At 50.3% G+C, this 17,053-nt stretch overlaps 2 protein-coding genes and 1 non-coding gene across 4 annotated transcripts in view; 1 reads left to right on the forward strand and 2 right to left on the reverse strand.

Annotated features, from left to right (window-relative positions):
• The window catches only part of ACO2 (aconitase 2), a 297,744-nt gene that overhangs the window by 137,307 nt on the left and 143,384 nt on the right, over positions 1–17,053 (reverse strand). The window lies entirely within an intron of this gene.
• The window catches only part of TEF (TEF transcription factor, PAR bZIP family member), a 28,194-nt gene that overhangs the window by 4,136 nt on the left and 7,005 nt on the right, over positions 1–17,053 (reverse strand). Inside the window, exons 1-3 of one of the 2 annotated variants that reach the window (XM_050806011.1) lie at positions 11,583–11,868; positions 7,177–7,494; positions 862–1,082 (exon numbers count right to left, since the gene is read on the reverse strand). In XM_050806011.1, coding sequence (XP_050661968.1) covers positions 862–1,082; positions 7,177–7,494; positions 11,583–11,739 — 696 coding nt within the window. In that variant the 5' untranslated portion in view covers positions 11,740–11,868. Of the gene's footprint in view, positions 1–861; positions 1,083–7,176; positions 7,495–11,582; positions 11,869–17,053 lie in introns of those variants that run through there. The other variant, XM_050806012.1, reaches the window with a different exon arrangement.
• On the forward strand, positions 16,757–16,863 carry LOC126929972 (U6 spliceosomal RNA). Its single transcript, XR_007717398.1, has one exon. It is a non-coding gene; the product is annotated as a U6 spliceosomal RNA (small nuclear RNA).

A 17,053-nucleotide genomic window follows, 5' to 3' on the forward strand; every position in this document is an offset into this window, starting at 1 on the left:
CTACTAAAAATACAAAAATTAGCTGGGCATGGTGGTGCGTGTCTGTAACCTCAGCTACTCAGGAGGGTGAGGCACAAGAATCAGTTGAACCCGGGAGGTGGAAGTTGCAGTGAGCTGAGATCACGCCACTGCACTCCAGCCTGGGTGACAGAGTGAGACTCTGTCTCAAAAACCAAACCAAACCAAACGAAACAAAAATCAGTGCCTGGCCTACAGTGAGTACCATCTAAATATTTACCACGATCATCACATCATTATTAAAGTCTCAGAAACTTCCCCGGGAGGCAGGTTCAGTTGTTCCCATTTTACAGATGAGGAACTTGAGGCACAGCTAGGCCACAGATGGCAACATGGAGTTTGAACCCAGGTCTGCCTGACTCCAAGGATTTGGATGAAAAATCCTTGCTGTAAGTTTTTCATAGGAAAGGATGGAAAACTGCAAAATTCCTTCTTTCCACCAGTTCCTAACAGCACCACCAGCTTGCTCATCCCTGGGGATGGCAACATACAATCAATCCTTTGTCCTTCAAAGCAAGGACTTTTTCAACCCCAGTTCCTGTGGCCTAGTGAGCTCTTGCCCAGTGGCTGGGCTACAGCCAGGGAGGCAGGAACATCAACACAGCCAATGGCCCGGGGAAGGAGAGAGAAACTACAGGGAGTCACACTGGGGCCAAATGCCACATGACTCCTTTTCTTTCTACCAAACCGCTGCAAGACATGGCTTTAAACACTGAACTTATGTCTTTCCAAATGGTGTCACAAGGAGGGAAGGCTCTCCAGATAAAATCAAATTCGAGAAGCCATAGCCCCTAGGCTCTTGAACCAATGTTGCATCTTTACTTATAAGGAATAACAGGTTACCTTCTGCTCATCAGGGACAAAGACCTTCTTGGCCTTTTTGATCATGGGCTGGGGCTTCAGGTCCTCCTCAGCAAACTTGTGCTTCCGAGGGTTGAAGAGCTCCCCGCCTGGCACACTGGAGAGCACCAGGTCAGCGGGGTCTGGATTGAAGTTCACATCCACCTCCACACAGTTGGGGTCAATGGGACTGGGAGTCTCCCTCTCCTTCTCCAGGGAAGATTCTGAAAGACACAGACACAGGTGCTCGCTCCTGAAGCAGCCCACTGGACAGAGAAGACCCACGCCACACAGCCAGAGACCTGCTTGAACCTCAAGGCTGCATAAGCCACTGCTGCTTGGGGAGAAGAAAACCCCAACAGTACCAACCCCTAAGCCAGACTGGCACATGGTTCAATTCCACAACACAAACATTCAAAGAATTCTTTCCTTCAGGAACAGAACGCTCAAAAGGAAAGAGAAGCCCCTGAAAAAAAACAGGGTTTTCCAATTGTTTCCACCCCCTCCAGAAATGTTAAGCAAAACATAAATTTTTTTTCCTTTTTTGAGACTGAGTCTCGCTCTGTCGCCCAGGCTGGAGTACAGTGGTGCGACCTTGGCTCACTGCAAGCTCCGCCTCCCCGGTTCATGCCATTCTCCTGCCTCAGCCTCCCAAGTAGCTGGGACTACAGGCGCCCGCCACCACAGGCGCCCACCACCAAGCCTGGCTATTTTTTTTTTTTTTTTTTTTTTTTGAGACGGAGTCTCGCTCTGTCCCCGGGCTGGAGTGCAGTGGCCAGATCTCAGCTCACTGCAAGCTCCGCCTCCCGGGTTTACGCCATTCTCCTGCCTCAGCCTCCCGAGTAGCTGGGACTACAGGAGCCCGCCACCTCGCCCGGCTAGTTTTTTGTATTTTTTAGTAGAGACGGGGTTTCACCGTGTTAGCCAGGATGGTCTCGATCTCCTGACCTCGTGATCCGCCGGTCTCGGCCTCCCAAAGTGCTGGGATTACAGGCTTGAGCCACCGAGCCCGGCCAAGCCTGGCTATTTTTTTTTGTATTTTTAGTAGAGACGGCGTTTCAGCGTGTTAGTCAGGATGGTATGGATCTTCTGATCTCCTGATCTGCCCGCCTCAGCCTCCCAAAGTGCTGGGATTATAGGCGTGAGCCACCGCGCGTGGCCTAAAACATTAAATTTTTATATTCCCTTAACTTCTGTGATTTCAAGATCTCCACTAATGAGAAACAGCTGCATCTCTCCAGGGACACAGACTGAAGAACGGAAATGGGTTCCAATTTTTTTTTTTTTTTTTTTTTTTTTTTTTGAGACAGGGTCTCACTCTGTCACCTAGACTGGAGTACCGTGGTGTGAACATGGCTCACTGCAGCCTTGACCTCCTGGGCTGGAGTGATCCTCTTGCCTTAGCCTCCTGATTAGCTGGGACCGCGGGTGCACAACAACATGCCTGGCTAATTTTTTTTTTTATTTTGTAGAGACAGGGTCTCACTATGTTGCCAGGGTTGGTCTCAAACTCCAGGGCTCAAATGATCTTCCTGCCTCTGCCTCTGAAAGTGCTGGGATTACAGGTGTGAGCCACTGCACCTGGCCAGGTTCCACTTTGTTTTTTTTTGAGACTGAGTCTTGCTCTGTCGCTCAGGATAGAGTGCGGTGATACAATCTTGGCTCACTGCAGCTTCCACTTCCCCGGTTCAAGTGATTCCCCTGACTCAGCCTTGCGAGTAGCAGAGACAACAGACATGAGCCACCACACTTGCCTAGTTTTTGTATTTTTAGCAGAGACAAGGTTTCGCCATGTTGGCCAGGCTGCTCTTGAACTGTTGAGCTCAAGTGATCCACCCGCCTTGGCCTCCCAAAATGCTGGCACAAGCGTGAGTGACCGCGTAGGCCTGGGTTCCACTTCTGAGTCCCTGAGACATGTCTGTCACTGTGCCATCTAGTCATTTAGTCCTTTTTTTTTTTTTTCAGGAGTCTTACTCTGTCTCCCAGGGTGGAGTGCAGTGGTATGATCTCAGCTAACTGCAACCACAGTCTCCTGGGTTCAAGCTATTCTCCTGCCTCAGCCTCCCAAGTAGATGGGACTACTGGCGCCCACCAGCACGCCTGGCTAATTTTTGTATTTTTAGTAGAGACGGGGTTTCACTATGTTGGCCAGGATGGTTTCGATCTCCTGACCTCATGATTCACCTGCCTTCACTACTTTGTACACTATTTGGCAGGGTCTACACAAGCTGAACATACGCACGTCCAATGACCTAGCCATTCTCCACCACACCTGGCCGGTCTCAATCTCTTCATTTCATGATGTGCGCCTGCCTCAGCCTCCCAACGTGCTGGGATTACAGGCGTGAGCCACTGTGTCTGGCCCAAAAAAATTTTTTTTAATTAGGTGGTGGGGGCCGGGCTCACGCCTATAATCCTAGGAGTTTGAGAGGCTGAGGTGGGTGAATCACGAGGTCAGGAGATCAAGACCATCCTGGCTAACACAGTGAAACTCCATTTCTAGTAAAAATTCAAAAAATTAGCCGGGCGTGGTGGTGGGCGCCTGTAGTCCCAGCTACTCGGGAGGCTGAGGCAGGAGAATGGTGTGAACCCGGGAGGCGGAGCTTGCAGCGAGCCGAAATCCCGCTGCTGCACTCTAGCCTGGCTGACAGAGTGAGATTCTGTCTCAAAAAAAAAAAAAAAAAAAAAATTAGGTGGTGTGGTGGTGCATGCCTTAGTCTTAGTTACTCAGGAGGCTGAGGTGGGAGGATTGCCTGAGCCCAGGAGTTTGAAATGATAGTGAGCTATGATCACACTACTGCACTGTTGGCCAGTCTGGGCAACAGTGAGACCCTGTCTCTAAATAAAAAATATATTATATATATACTATTGATGTTTTTTTTCTTTTTCTTTTTTTTTTTGAGACGGAGTCTTGCTCTGTTGCCCAGGTTGGAGTGCAGTGGCGCGATCTTGGCTCACTGCAAGCTCTGCCTTCCGGGTTCATGCCATTCTCCTGCCTCAGCCTCCCAAATAGCTAGGGATACAGGCCTCTGCCACCACGCCCAGCTAATTTTTTTGTATTTTTAGTAAAGACAGGGTTTCACCGTGTTAGCCAGGACGGTCTTGATCTCGTGACCTTGTGATCTGCCTGCCTTGGCCTCCCAAAGTGCTGGGATTACAGGCGTGAGCCACCGCGCGTGGCCTGATGTTTTGTTTCTATAGAGGAATTGAAAAATTAAAAGGAGGAATTCTACTTTCATTTCTTTTTTTTAAGACAGAGTTTCGCTCTGTTGCCCAGGCTGGAACATGGCATGATCTCGGCTCATTGCAACCTCCATCTCCTGGGTTCAAGTGATACTCCTGCCTCAGCCTCCTAAGTAGCTGGGATTACAGGTGTGTGCCACCACGCCTGGCTAATTTTTTGTATTTGTAGTAGAGACGGGGTTTCACCATATTGGCCAGGCTGGTCTCAAACTCCCGACCTCAGGTGACCTACCCACCTTGACCTCCCAAAGTGCTGGGATTACAGGCCTGAGCCACTGTGCCCAGACGTCTCCTTTCATTTCTACCATGTGTACAATTCTTCAATATAAATCTTACTTCATTTGTATTGTGATTTTTGTCTGTCAAGAATATTTCATAAATTTGTTCTGTAAAACTATTTTGTCAGTGTAAAGAGATTCTGATGCCTACATAATTTATATTTGTACTATAAAGCTAGCTATAGAAAGTTATAAGTGTAAGTACGTATAAATGTAATTAGCTTATAATAGTTAAAAACAAAAGAGAGGACATATTATGTAACTCTATTTATAGAAAGTTCAACTACAGGCCGGGCACAGTGGCTCACACCTGTAATCCCAGCACTTTGGGAGGCCGAAGGGGCAGGTCACTTGAGGTTAGGAGTTCAAGGCCAGCATGGCCAACTTGGTGAAACCTCGTCTCTACTAAAAATACAAAAATTAGCTGGGCATGGTGGTCAGTGTGCAGCTAATTTTTGGGATGCTGAGGCAGGAGAATCACTTGAATCCAGGAGGCGGAGATGGCAGTGAGCTAAGATCGCACCACTGCATTCCAGCCTGGGTGATAGAGCGAGACTCCATTTCCAAAAAAAAAAAAAAAAGGGCGGGGCGCAGTGGCTCATGCCTGTAACCCCAGCACTTTGGGAGGCTGAGGCAGGTGGATTACTTAGATCAGGTGTTGAAGACCAGCCTGGCCAACATGGTGAAACCCCATCTCTACTAAAAAAATACAAAAATTAGCTGGGCATGGTGGTGCGTGCCTGTAATCTCAACTACTCAGGAGGGTGAGGCAGGAGAATTGCTTGAACCTGGGAGGGAGAGGTTGCAGTGAGTTGAGAACACGCCACAGCACTCCAGCCTGGGAGACAGAGCGAGACACCGTTTCCAAAAAAAAAAAAAAAAATACAGCCAGCAAAAGCCAGCACATGCGAAACTCTACAGGACAAATGATTTGGTTTATTAACAAATTGGGGGAAAAAATAAAAAAAGAAGAGAGCCTATAGATATACTGAAAAGACATATCAACCAAATGCAATGTATAGGCCTTGTCTGGATCCTGACTCAAACAAATAAACTGTAAAATACCATGTTTTTTTGTTTTTGTTTTCTCGAGACGGAGTCTTGCTCTGTCGCCCAGGCTGGAGTACAGTGGCGCGATCTCGGCTTGCTGCAAGCTCCGCCTCCTGGGTTCACACCATTCTCCTGCCTCAGCCTCCCAAATAGCTGTGACTACAAGCACCCGCCACCACGCCCAGCTAATTTTTTTGTATTTTTAGAAGAGATGGGGTTTCACCGTGTTAGCCAGGATGGTCTCGATCTCCTGACCTCGTGATCTGCCCATCTTGGCCTTCCAAAGAGCTGGGATTACAGGCGTGAGCCATCACGCCCAGCCTGTAAAATACTGTTTATGAGACAACTTTGGGAATCTGAATGTTGATGGATTTATTGTCAACTTTAGATGTAGAACTAGTATTTTCCTTACGTCTTTTTAAAAGAACCCTTATATTTTAGATACACATTGAAATACTTATAATTTGATTGCAAATAACTGCTTCTGAGTTGAGAATTGTTGAAGCTGGGTGATGGTTACATAGAGGTTCATTATAGTCATCTCTTTTATATTTTTTTTGAAAAAATTTCCATAATAAAAAGAAAAAAAATACAGTGTGAGAATTTATTGGGTGTGGATTCCTGCGGTGACATACCGGATGGCAGGAGCTATCAGCCTGTATGCCTCGGAGCCTGGAGAAAGCTTTGCAGAGGCCCCAAAACAGGAGTCATGTCTCCTTTGGTATGTTCATGTCCAAGGGGCATGAAAACAAACCCCCAGAGGTAAAATGTAAAAAGGAGGAGGAGTAAGGACAGACTCTGAAGATGATGTTTGTCCTGGCCAGGTGGTAGGAATGCTTTCTTTTTTTTTTTTTTTTTTTGAGATGGCATCTCACTCTGTTTCCCAGGCTAGTAGGTAATTATAGGACTTGAATACTGCTTATGCCCTGGCACAAAGAAAGCATTCCCCACTTTGGGAGGCCAAGGTGGTCGATCACCTGAGGTCAAGAGTTTGAGACCAGTCTGACAAATATGGCGAAATCCCGTCTCTACTAAAAATAAAAATCGCTTCAATCCAGGAGGTGGAGGTTGCAGTGAGCCAAGACCAGCCTGACAAATATGGCAAAACCCCATCTCTACTAAAAATACAAAAATTAATGCTAGGCATGGTAGCTTATGCCTATAATCCCAGCACTTTGGGAGGCTGAGGCGGGCAGATCACCAGAGGTTAGGAGTTCGAGACCAGACTGGCCAACATGGTGAAACCCCGTCTCTACTAAAAATACAAAAATTAGCCAGGCGTGGTGGCTGGTGCCTATAATCCCAGCTACTTGGGAGGCTGAGGCAGAGAACTGCTTGAACTCAGGAGACGGAGGTGGTAGTGAGCCAAGATTAAGGCACTGCACTCCAGCCTGGGCAACAAAGCGAGACTCCGTCTCAAAAAAAAAAGGGCAGCATTGAGGAAATGCAGAATGAATGGGATTTCTATCCTGTAATGCTTTGGCCTAGAAGGTCCCGTCCTGACTGTTTGCAGCACACCAACCAACAAAAAGGTTCCAACTGCCGAAGACATGACCACTGTTTTTATCTCCAGTCTTAGGGAACCGTGCAGAAGGGTGGGGAGTGAAGAGTTTCTCCACACTGCAGCCCCACCAGGACTTCCCCTCAGAGAAGGGACTCACTGGGTACATGGACACAAGCAGCCCTCAGTGGGAAATGGACTTCCTTGTATGGGACAGGTGGCCCTGCCCGATGGCCTTTCACCAACCTGTGCTGGACACGGTTTCAGAGGGCTGAAAGATGGCAGTGGAAGAGGATGGTGGGGACGCTGTGGAAGAGCTGGCAGACTCCTTCCCTTCTAACTCTGCTACAGGCAGCAGCAGGTTGTGGGCCAGGTGGGTGGGGCTGGCGGGGATGCCATTCTCCAGCAGGAACTCGTCCAGGTCCATGTACTCCAGGTGGAAAGATTCGCCGTCATATGGGATGGTCTTGTCCCAGATGGGTGGCATGAGGGAGGCTGAGACGGCCATGGTGCTGGCGGCTGCGGCCTCGTCCTCCTCCAGCTTTTCCTTCCCCTTTTCCTTATCTGCAGAAACAAAATCTGCGATGAAATACCACACAACAGATTAACTCAATCCCAGGAAGTGGGCAGTGAGTCTCACAGACCTGGCCCATCTTTCTCAGAGCCCCGATTCCAATCCATGCATTTCAAGAGCCCACTCTATTCTCCAGTTAAAAGCTCACACTTGAACCAGGCCCGGCTATTTTCCTTTAGACATGGCATCCCATCCTCATCCATGCATGGCCTTCCCAGAAGGCTCACCACATGCTCTGAGACCTTAAGTGGTCATAGGGTTAATTCATTATTTATTTTATTTTATATTTTTTTGAGACAGTGTTTTGCTCGTCACCCAGGCTGGAGTGCAGTGGCCCAATTTTGGCTCACTGCAACCTCCACCTCCCGGTTCAAGCGATTCTCGTGCCTCAGCCTCCCGAGTAGCTGGGATTACAGGCATGTGCCACCATGCCCAGCTATTTTTTGCATTTTAGTAGAGATGGGGTTTCACCATGTTGGCCAGGCTGAGACAGGAGAACCGCTTGAACCTGGGAGGCAGAGGTTGCAGTGAGCCAAGATCACGCCACCGCACCCCCAAGCCTGGGCCACAAAGACCGAAACTCCATCACAAAAAAACAAAAACAAAAACAGAATAGGCTGTAGGATTAGCATCTGCAGGAGAGAGACTACAAGGAGGGAAATGGAGTCTCTGACCTTTCCGGATACTTTAGCTTACAAAGGGCTGAGATCTTCAGGCCAAGAACTTTTGTGTTCCCCTGTCCTGTTCCCTCCAGTTATGCTTCTCCACAGCAACCCAGCCCAGGGAGGAGTACCAGCTTTGCCACTCGCTGTTTGATGTGTGACCTTAGCCACATTACTTAACCTCTCTGAGTCTTGGTGTCCTCCACTGTACATAAGGATAAAGCTGTTTCTTCGGTGACGATTACAGATAACTTTTTTTTTTTGAGACAGAGTTTCGTTCTTGTTGTCCAGGCTGGAGTGCAATGGCGCGGTCTCGGCTCACCACAACCTTTGCCTCCCGGGTTCAAGTGATTCTGCTTCCTCAGCCTCCCAAGTAGCTGAGATTACAGACAAGCGCTACCACGCCTGGCTAATTTTGCTTTAGTAGAGAGATGGGGTTTCTCCATGTTGGTCAGGCTGGTCTCGAACTCCCAACCTCAGGTGATCCGCCCGCCTCGACCTCCCAAACTGCTGGGATTACAGGCGTGAGCCACTGCGCCTAGCCAGAGATACCACTGGAATGTGTCTTTACAGCCATGCGCGGTGGCTCAAGCTTATAATCCTAGCACTTTGGGAGTTCGATGCGGGCCAATCACCTGAGGTCAGGAGTTTGAGATCAGTCTGAACAACATGGTGAAACCCCGTCTCTACTAAAAATACAAAAAATCAGCCAGGCACAGTAGTGCATGCCTGTAATCCCAGCTACTTGGGAGGCTGAGGCAGGAGAATCGCTTGAACCCGGGAGGCAGAGGTTTGCAGTGAGCCGAAACTGTACCACTACACTCCAGCCTGGACGAGAGCCGAAGTCCACCTCAAAAGACCAAAAAAAAGTGTCTTTACAGTGTTCCTGGCATACTGCAGGCATCATTGTTACTGTGGGCTCATTGTGTGTATGAACTGATTTATTTCTAGATCTCAAGGGTCCACCAAAGGGTAGGCAGACGGTGGACTATAGAAAAATATATGTAAAATATTGGATTTGCAAACAGATTCAGGTTATTAGAAAGGGCCTGGAGATGTCTTTTCAGGACCCTTTTCAAAGCAACCATTTCAAGAGACCTTTATCCCTGAATAAGCAGAAAAGACTGAAAGCAGGTTTTCTGGGAGGAAGGAGAGGGGTGGAGCTGAAGAAAAAAGACTGTTCCTATCCAAAGCAAAACTAATCAATTAGTGGGGACTGGATCTGCCTAATTGTCTCAGTCACAAAGTTACATGTATAGATACCCAAGAGGGAGCAATTTGAAAAAGACAAGAGAGCAATGTGACAAGGTTGGAAGGAAATCAAAGTGACAAGGAGGCTAATCAGGGAAGTGGGAAATAAAATCATGACAAGCTCATGATGGGTTTTCAAAATTGAGGGAGACAATTTTGAACTCTGGATTTATAAGTGAAAAGGAGAAATCAAATATGATTAAGTTGGAAATAAACCAGTCACGCACAGACTCCCAGACCAAATAGTAGCTTGTTGGTCCAACACAAATGAACACACCCAGTGAGTTAAGAAGGTAGAGGTTTTGACAAACAACTTGGTCATGGCTTTCTAATACAAATTAACCTGAATTCCTGCAACTGCTTTCTATACCAGGCTTTGGTTTAAAGCCAACTGGGAAGTAAGAAAGTCAAGCCTCGGTGGGCTGGGTGGGCCAGATGGCCTTCCTGCTCTCCTCCCCTGAGAGCTGGTCTCCTCACTCTGTTCAGAAATGACTGTGACCCATATCAGGTGGGGTCATTTGGGATCAAAGGAGGCAGGAGAAGGCAGGAGATAGAAAAGCAGCCATACTAAGGACAGGCAACAGTAAGTTCCAGGTTTTGCCTGGCCTAAACAATTAAGGATACTTTAAATCACTGTTTTTGTAAAGTGGAATTTTAAATTGTAAGAGATAAAAGATTTACTCCATCACTCAGGTCATGCAACAGTGGCTGCCAGCGTGATACAGAAGAAAGAGCACCAAACTGAATGTCAAAGGTCTAGCTGTGTGACCTTGAGGAAGCACCCTCACCTCCCTGAGCCTCAATTTTCTTCATCTGGGAAGTGGGGAGAATACCCTCTAGGACCATTAATGAAATAAGATGATGTCAGCGTGCTTTGCCAGCAGTCTGCGAATATCGGGCAGAATTCTTGTTATGGATGGTTATTACCTGGTAATCTCAAACAAGAAACTGTCAGATGTGTGCACCTGTCACTGCAGCTTGTCTCAGCCTCAGATTTGGAACAAAGCATGGTCTCAAAAACAAACAAAAGGGTTTGTGCACATGAGGTCCCAAAGCAGGAGGAGAGAGGCTGGCCTCACCTGATGTGCTGAAGCTATTTATAACTCAACAGTGACAGCCACAGGGATGGGAGCCTCAGAACACACCCAGGAAAGGAAGAGAAACGGCATTTTGAAAAGGAAAATCCATTCCCCAGGCCAGATAACTCTCGAAGGCCTATCCCTTTCCCAAATCCTGAATTACTGATGGCTCTTAGAAATGCAAAGGTCTCACACTCAAAGTATACCTCAGTGCACCCACATCCCCACCACAGGCGGCCCTCCTGCTGCTCCCTGTACCCCATCTCCCAGGGTGAAAAACAAGGCCAGACCTGCTTTCCACATATGCCCCAGGGATGTTTGTGGCCTAGGCAAAAAGATGAAGCTCAGTCCTGCCGCCGTGGCCCCAGAGTCTAAGGTCAGCCACAACCAACCAGGCGAAGGGCCTCAGTGGCCTCATTTGACCCTCATCCTTTCCCTGCCTGGCCCAAAACTCCCCTCCCAAGGCGCCCCGCACTCCTCGCCCACACCCCTCCCCCACCCGCTCAGCAGAAGCCCCTCAACAGAATGGCTCCCGCGTGGACCTAGCAGCTGCGGCTACTCACACCCAGGGAGGAAGCCAGGTCCCCCCGGGAGGGGTAAGGTACGATGACAGTCCGCTACCGTAGACCTGCGCTTCCTAAACTTTGGTGTACTTAGAAAATAATAGGGGTGCGGTGGGGTGCTCCTTAAAATGCAAGACCCCTGTCCCGGTGACCGCAGACTGGGTGGGGTGCAGAAACCGGCGTTTTAAACAGGCATCCCAAGTGACTCCGATGCAGGTGGCTCCGGGGGAGGGGCCCCGGAGCGTCATTTAAGTGACTGCTCCCGATCCCCTTCCGCCTCCTCAAACCGCCCCACCATTCTCTCCCGCCAGACCCACCGTCTCAGCTCGCCCCTGACCCTCTGTCCCCAGCCCCGTGGCCTCGTCCTCCAAGCTCCTTGTCATCCGGGCCCCATCCCCCTCCGCTGGCCCGCTGGACCACTGTTCCCTGACCCCCAGCCTCCCCGGCCCCGCCCTCACGAGGCCCCGCCCCTGTATAAGCCCCGCCCCCAGGCCCGCGCGGACCACCCCCCCCCCGCCCTCACCGAGGCGCGCCTCGCGCGGGGGGTTCTCCATCAGCTTCTTCAGGACCAGGGGGAAGGACCCCGACAGGCCCCTTTCCCCAGCTGCGCGCCCCGGCCCCGGACCGGGTCCTGCCTGCGGGTCCACAGGCGGCTTCTTTCCGCCGCCCGCGTCGGACATCGTGTCCGGACTCGGCTCGCGCCCCTCGCCTCCCCCGCCCGCCCCCCGAGATGGGCCGGAGCTGTGCGACCCGCTGCAGCTGCCGACACGGGCAGCTACTGCGCAGGCGCCCAACGGCGCCCCCGCCTCCCTCCATCGCTACCCCGCCTGCGGACCGGCTCTGGCATATTAATTATTCATGAGGCCAGACCAGCTTCCCCGGATCGTGGCTCTGGATTGGCCCAGACTGCTAGAGGGGCAGGCGCAGTTCCTCGGGTCCTGATTGGTCGGACGGCCGGGATAAGCTAGACACGTGCAGGGCCAGGTGAGGACCCCCGCGGAGGCCCCGCCCCCGCCGCCCCTGTGTCCCCTGATTGGAGCCTGCTGGAGTCTTTGTCGTGGGCCTTCCTCGGCGCGGTCCCTTCCCTCCTACCAGTGTTCCCCCCTCCTACGAGTGTTCCCCCTTCACCGCCCTCTTCATAACCCCTGCCCTCCGCAACCACCGCAGCCTCTCCCTCTTGTCCCCGACTTGCAACCTTCCAGACGCGCCACCGAAGAGGGGCGGGGCTCGGAGCGGCCTGGCCGGCCAAGGGGACCTATCCGAGCTACTGCTCGCGCTGCGTGACCGCCCCCCGTGGGTCACGTGGAGCCGCAGCCGAGTCTGGTCGCGTGGGGTGGGGGCAGAGGAGGAAGGCGCGGGAACAGCCAATGGAGGGCGGGGGCGGGGCCCAGGGAGGTGCACGAGGCGCCGCACGTGCGGGGCTGCGGCGGGGCGGGAGGGGAAGGGAAGTACAGGCCTTTCTGTTCTGGGGACTCTGCCCAGGGTCGCGGGGCAGGGACGCAGAGCCCAGCCCGCACTTCGGCTCCCACGCGACCCAGAGGTCGCCTGAGGGCAGGACCGAGGACCGCGACCTGCCGAGCCGTAGGGATGGCCCGAGCAGGGTTGGCCGCCCCAGAGCGGGGTGTCGGGTTGCCCACGCATCCAGATAAACACTAGCGTGGAGGGAGCATCCCTGAGGCTCTGTCCTGAGCCAGAGCCCGGGTACATGCTTCCGCCCTCCCACTTACTAGTTTATGACCTTGGGAAAGTCCGGTTGCTTCACTGGAACTTGTTTCCTCGGCCATAAAATTAAGAGATTGGGCTAGATAATCTCTACAGTCCCAAACAGATGGGAAATTCTTTTCCTTTCTAGGACTCTCCCTTCTTTTACCTAGAAAACAAAAACAACCTTGACACCAGGTACCGATCCCACGTTTTGTGGGAGAACCACCTCCTCTCTTAAAATATAAATCCTCCCCGGAAGTTCTGCAGGAATCTGTAGAAATGTAATATGTCGAGCGGTACATAAATGTAAAGCTGCTCCTAAACAGCGCTCAGAACTTTGTACCCCTTTATAGTACAAATCAGACTCCGCTGCAAACCCAAGCAACATTAGACTCCCCGGTTTACTCCCGGAAGGCAGAGCTTGGCTTGTTTATCCAGCATCCCTGCAGCGGCCCAGCCCATCTAGCAGGAGGGGTTGGGGGGTGGTATAGTGATAGCCCTTGGTTCAGGGGGTAGACACATGATCCAAACACCCACAGCCAGCTAAAAGTTGTCAAGCTGATGCAATCAGAATTTTGTTGAGGCTGGGCTTGGTGACTCACGCCTGTAATCCCGGCGCTTTGGGAGGCCGAGACGGGCGGATCACCTGAGGTCAGGAGTTCGAGACCAGCCTGGCCCACGGCGAAACCCCGACACTGTTGTAAGTACAGAAATAATTAGACGGGCATGGTGGCTGGCGCCTGTAATCCCAGCTACTGGGGAAGCTGAGGCAGGAGAATCCTGGGAAGTGGGAGGTTGCAGGGAGCCGAGATCGCACCACTGCACTCAAGCCTGGGCGACAGAGGGAGACTTCATCTCAAAAAATAAATAAAATAATTTTGTGGGGGGTTGAGAAGGAAAAAGAAGTTGGGTAGCTGACCAGGCCTGGAAAGCAAGAGATTTGAAGGACTTTCGGTGGTGGTAGGGACAGGATGATGGGTCTGATTCGAAAATTCAAGCTCTCGCTGCCACTCTAACTGAACCTCAGTCATTTTCTGAATCTGATGCCTCGATTGTTTTACCTTTTCAGGCCTCCTTTTCCTTTTATGTCAAATGGAGTTGGGGCGGGCTTTACCTTATGGGGTTGTTTTTTTTTCTTTCTTTTTTTTTTTTTTTTTTGAGACAGTTTCCTCTTGTTGCCCAGGCTGGAGTGCAGTGGCACAATCTCGGCTCACTGCAACCTCTGCCTCCTGGGTTCAAGCGATTCTCCTGCCTCAGCCTCCTGAGTAGCTGAGATTACAGGCATGCATCACCACGTCCAGCTAATTTATTTATTTTTCTTTTTTTCTGAGATGGAGTCTCACTCTTGTCACCCAGGCTGGAGTGCAGTGGTGGGATCTCGGCTCACTGCGAGCTCCGCCTCCCGGGTTCCCGCCATTCTCCTGCCTCAGCCTCCCTAGTAGCTGGTACTACAGGCGCCTGCCACCGTGCCCGGCTAATTTTTTGTATTTTTAGTAGAGACGGGGGTTTCACCACATTGGCCAGGCTAGTCTCGAACTCCTGACCTCAGGTGATCCACCCACCTGGGTCTTCCAAAGTGCTGGGATTACAGGCGTGAGCCACGGCGCCTGGCCTACCTTATGGGGTTTCTGTGAGCCAATTTGTGTAGGTGCACAGTTGCAAACCTTCAACAAATGTAGTTTTCATAATTTTACCAAAATTGTTGGCATATCCATTATCCTAGAAGTTAGTAGGTTGCTTGTGTCACTCTCTGTAGTGAAAATAGTTAATCGTGTACAGAAAATTGGTTGCATTGTAGAATTGTTAGTGAGAATTCTGTGTGTGGCTAAACTTAAATATCTTTAGGGGAAGCTAACCTAGACAAAGGGCATTCCAAGGAAATTGATTAAATCAATACAGGGGCTGGGCATGGTGGCTCACCCTTGTAATCCCAGCACTTTGGGAGGCTGAGGCAGGTGGATCACCTGAAGTCAGGAGTTTGAGACCAGCCTGGTCAACATGGTGAAACGCTGTCTCCATTAAGAATACAGAAATAGGCTGGGCGCGGTGGCTCACGCCTCTAATCCCAGCACTTTGGGAGGCCGTGGCGGGTGAATCACGAGGTCAGGAGATCGAGACCATGGTGAAACCCCATCTCTACTAAAAATACAAAAAATTAGCTGGGCACAGTGGCGAGCCCCTGTAGTCCCAGCTACTTGGGAGGCTGAGGCAGGAGAATGGCGTGAATCCAGGAGGCGGAGCTTGCAGTGAGCCGAGATCGCGCCACTGCACTCCAGCCTGGGCAACAAAGGAGAGACTGTCTCAAAAAATAAAAAAAAAAAGAAATAGGCCAGGTGCGGTGGCTTACGCCTATAATCCCAACACTTTGGGAGGCCAAGGCGGGAGGATCACAAGGTCAGATCAAGACCATCCTGGCTAACATGGTGAAACCCTGTCTCTACTAAAAAATACAAAAAATTAGCTGGGTGTGTGATGGGCACCTGTAGTCCCAGCTACTTGGGAGGTTGAGGCAGGAGAATGGTGTGAACCCGGGAGGTGGAGCTTGCAGTGAGCCAAGATCGCGCCACTGCACTCCAGCCTGGGCAACAGAGGGAGACTCCGTGTTTCAAAAAAAAAAAAAAAATTTAGCTGGGCATGGTGGTGAGCACCTATAATCCCATCTACTCAGGAGGCGGAGGAGGAGGCAGGAGAATTGCTTGAACCTGGGAGGCGGAGGTTACAGTGAGCCAAGATCTTGCCACTGCACTCTAGTCTGGGCGAGAGAGTGAGACTCTGTCTCAAAAAAAAAAAAAAAAAGAAAACAATATAGGAAGCTTTTTTAAAAACCTGCTAGTTCGGCCATGAGGAGACTTGATTGATGGCTTAGAGTCATATCCATATAGTCTCATGGCTAATATGACATTATTGCTGGGAAGAAAAACCCATTCTCAAAGTATTAGAGGATGATTAATGATAACAGTGGAAGGTTCTAACACATGTTTATGAGAAAGATGGGATGTAGTAAGAGGAAGTAAAGATTTAGATTTTCTTTTTTTAGCTGTAGTTATCCAAAATGAATAATGCCTACTCCAGTCATCTCCCAGCCTGGAGCAACTACCCTAACAGGCAAGTGATGCTGGTGAGAAGTGAGACTGGCAGGTTAAGCCTCCAGAACTTGGTGTTCATGTACTGACACTTCCCAAAGAGGGTTTTTTCCCCCTGGATAACCAGAGAGTAAATGATGTGTCACAAATGCTGCAGGAGCATTGTAAACACGTTCTCTATCGTGCTTAATTGCAAGCTGTGAGAGGTTAGCTACACTGCTAGTTTGCAGCATTAAACAGTGCCATCCTGCAGGTGGGAGCCATTATGTTCTCCTCTTCATTCTCCACCACAGCGGCCTCTCTCTCTGTCTGTCTCCTATCACTAAAGTGGGAATAATGGTGTGACCTTGCCCCATCTTAGTGGGGGTATAAATGTTGAGAGAAGTAGTTAGCTAATTTCCATAGTCTGTGAGCCTTACAAAGAAAGAAACTCCGGCCGGGCGCAGTTTCTCACACCTGTAATCCCAGCACTTTGGGAGGCCGAGACAGGCGGATCACTAGGTCAGCAGATTGAGACCATCCTGGCTAACACGGTGAAACCCCGTCTCTACTAAAAATACAAAAAATTAGCTGGGCGTGGTGGCGGGCGCCTGTAGTCCCAGCTACTCAGGAGGCTGAGGCAGGAGAATGGCATAAACCCGGGAGGAGGAGCTTGCAGTGAGCCGAGATCATGCCACTGCACTCCAGCCTGGGAGACAGAGCGAGACTCTGTCTCAAAAAAAAAAAAGAAGAAATAAACCCCTTAAGAAGAACATGTTATTACATGATTAAGACTTTAAAGGCTGAGAGATTAGAGAGGTTTTTCAGGGGGAAAAAAGAGAGAAAAATAAAGGTATGATGTGGAACAGCGGCCCAGCCTGGACAACATAGTGAGACCTCATCTCTACAAACAGTAAACAATTAGCCTGATGTGCTCGCCTCAGCAGCACAAATACTAAAATTGGAACGATACAGGGAAGATTCTCATGGCCCCTGTGCAAGGATGACATGCAAATTTGTGAAGCGTTCCATTTTTTCAAAGAAAAAAATATTAGCTGAGTGTGGTAGTGCACCTGTAGCCCCAGCTATTCAGGAGGCTAAGGTGGGAGGATTGCTGGAGCCCAGGAGATCAAGGCTGCAGTAAGCTGTGATTGTGCCACACTGCGCTCCAGCCTGGGTGACAGAGAGAGACCCTGTCTCCAAATAACAAAAAACAAGAAACAAAACC

This window comes from Macaca thibetana, chromosome 10 (assembly GCF_024542745.1).
Source record: "Macaca thibetana thibetana isolate TM-01 chromosome 10, ASM2454274v1, whole genome shotgun sequence".
Taxonomy (NCBI): Eukaryota; Metazoa; Chordata; class Mammalia; order Primates; family Cercopithecidae; genus Macaca; species Macaca thibetana.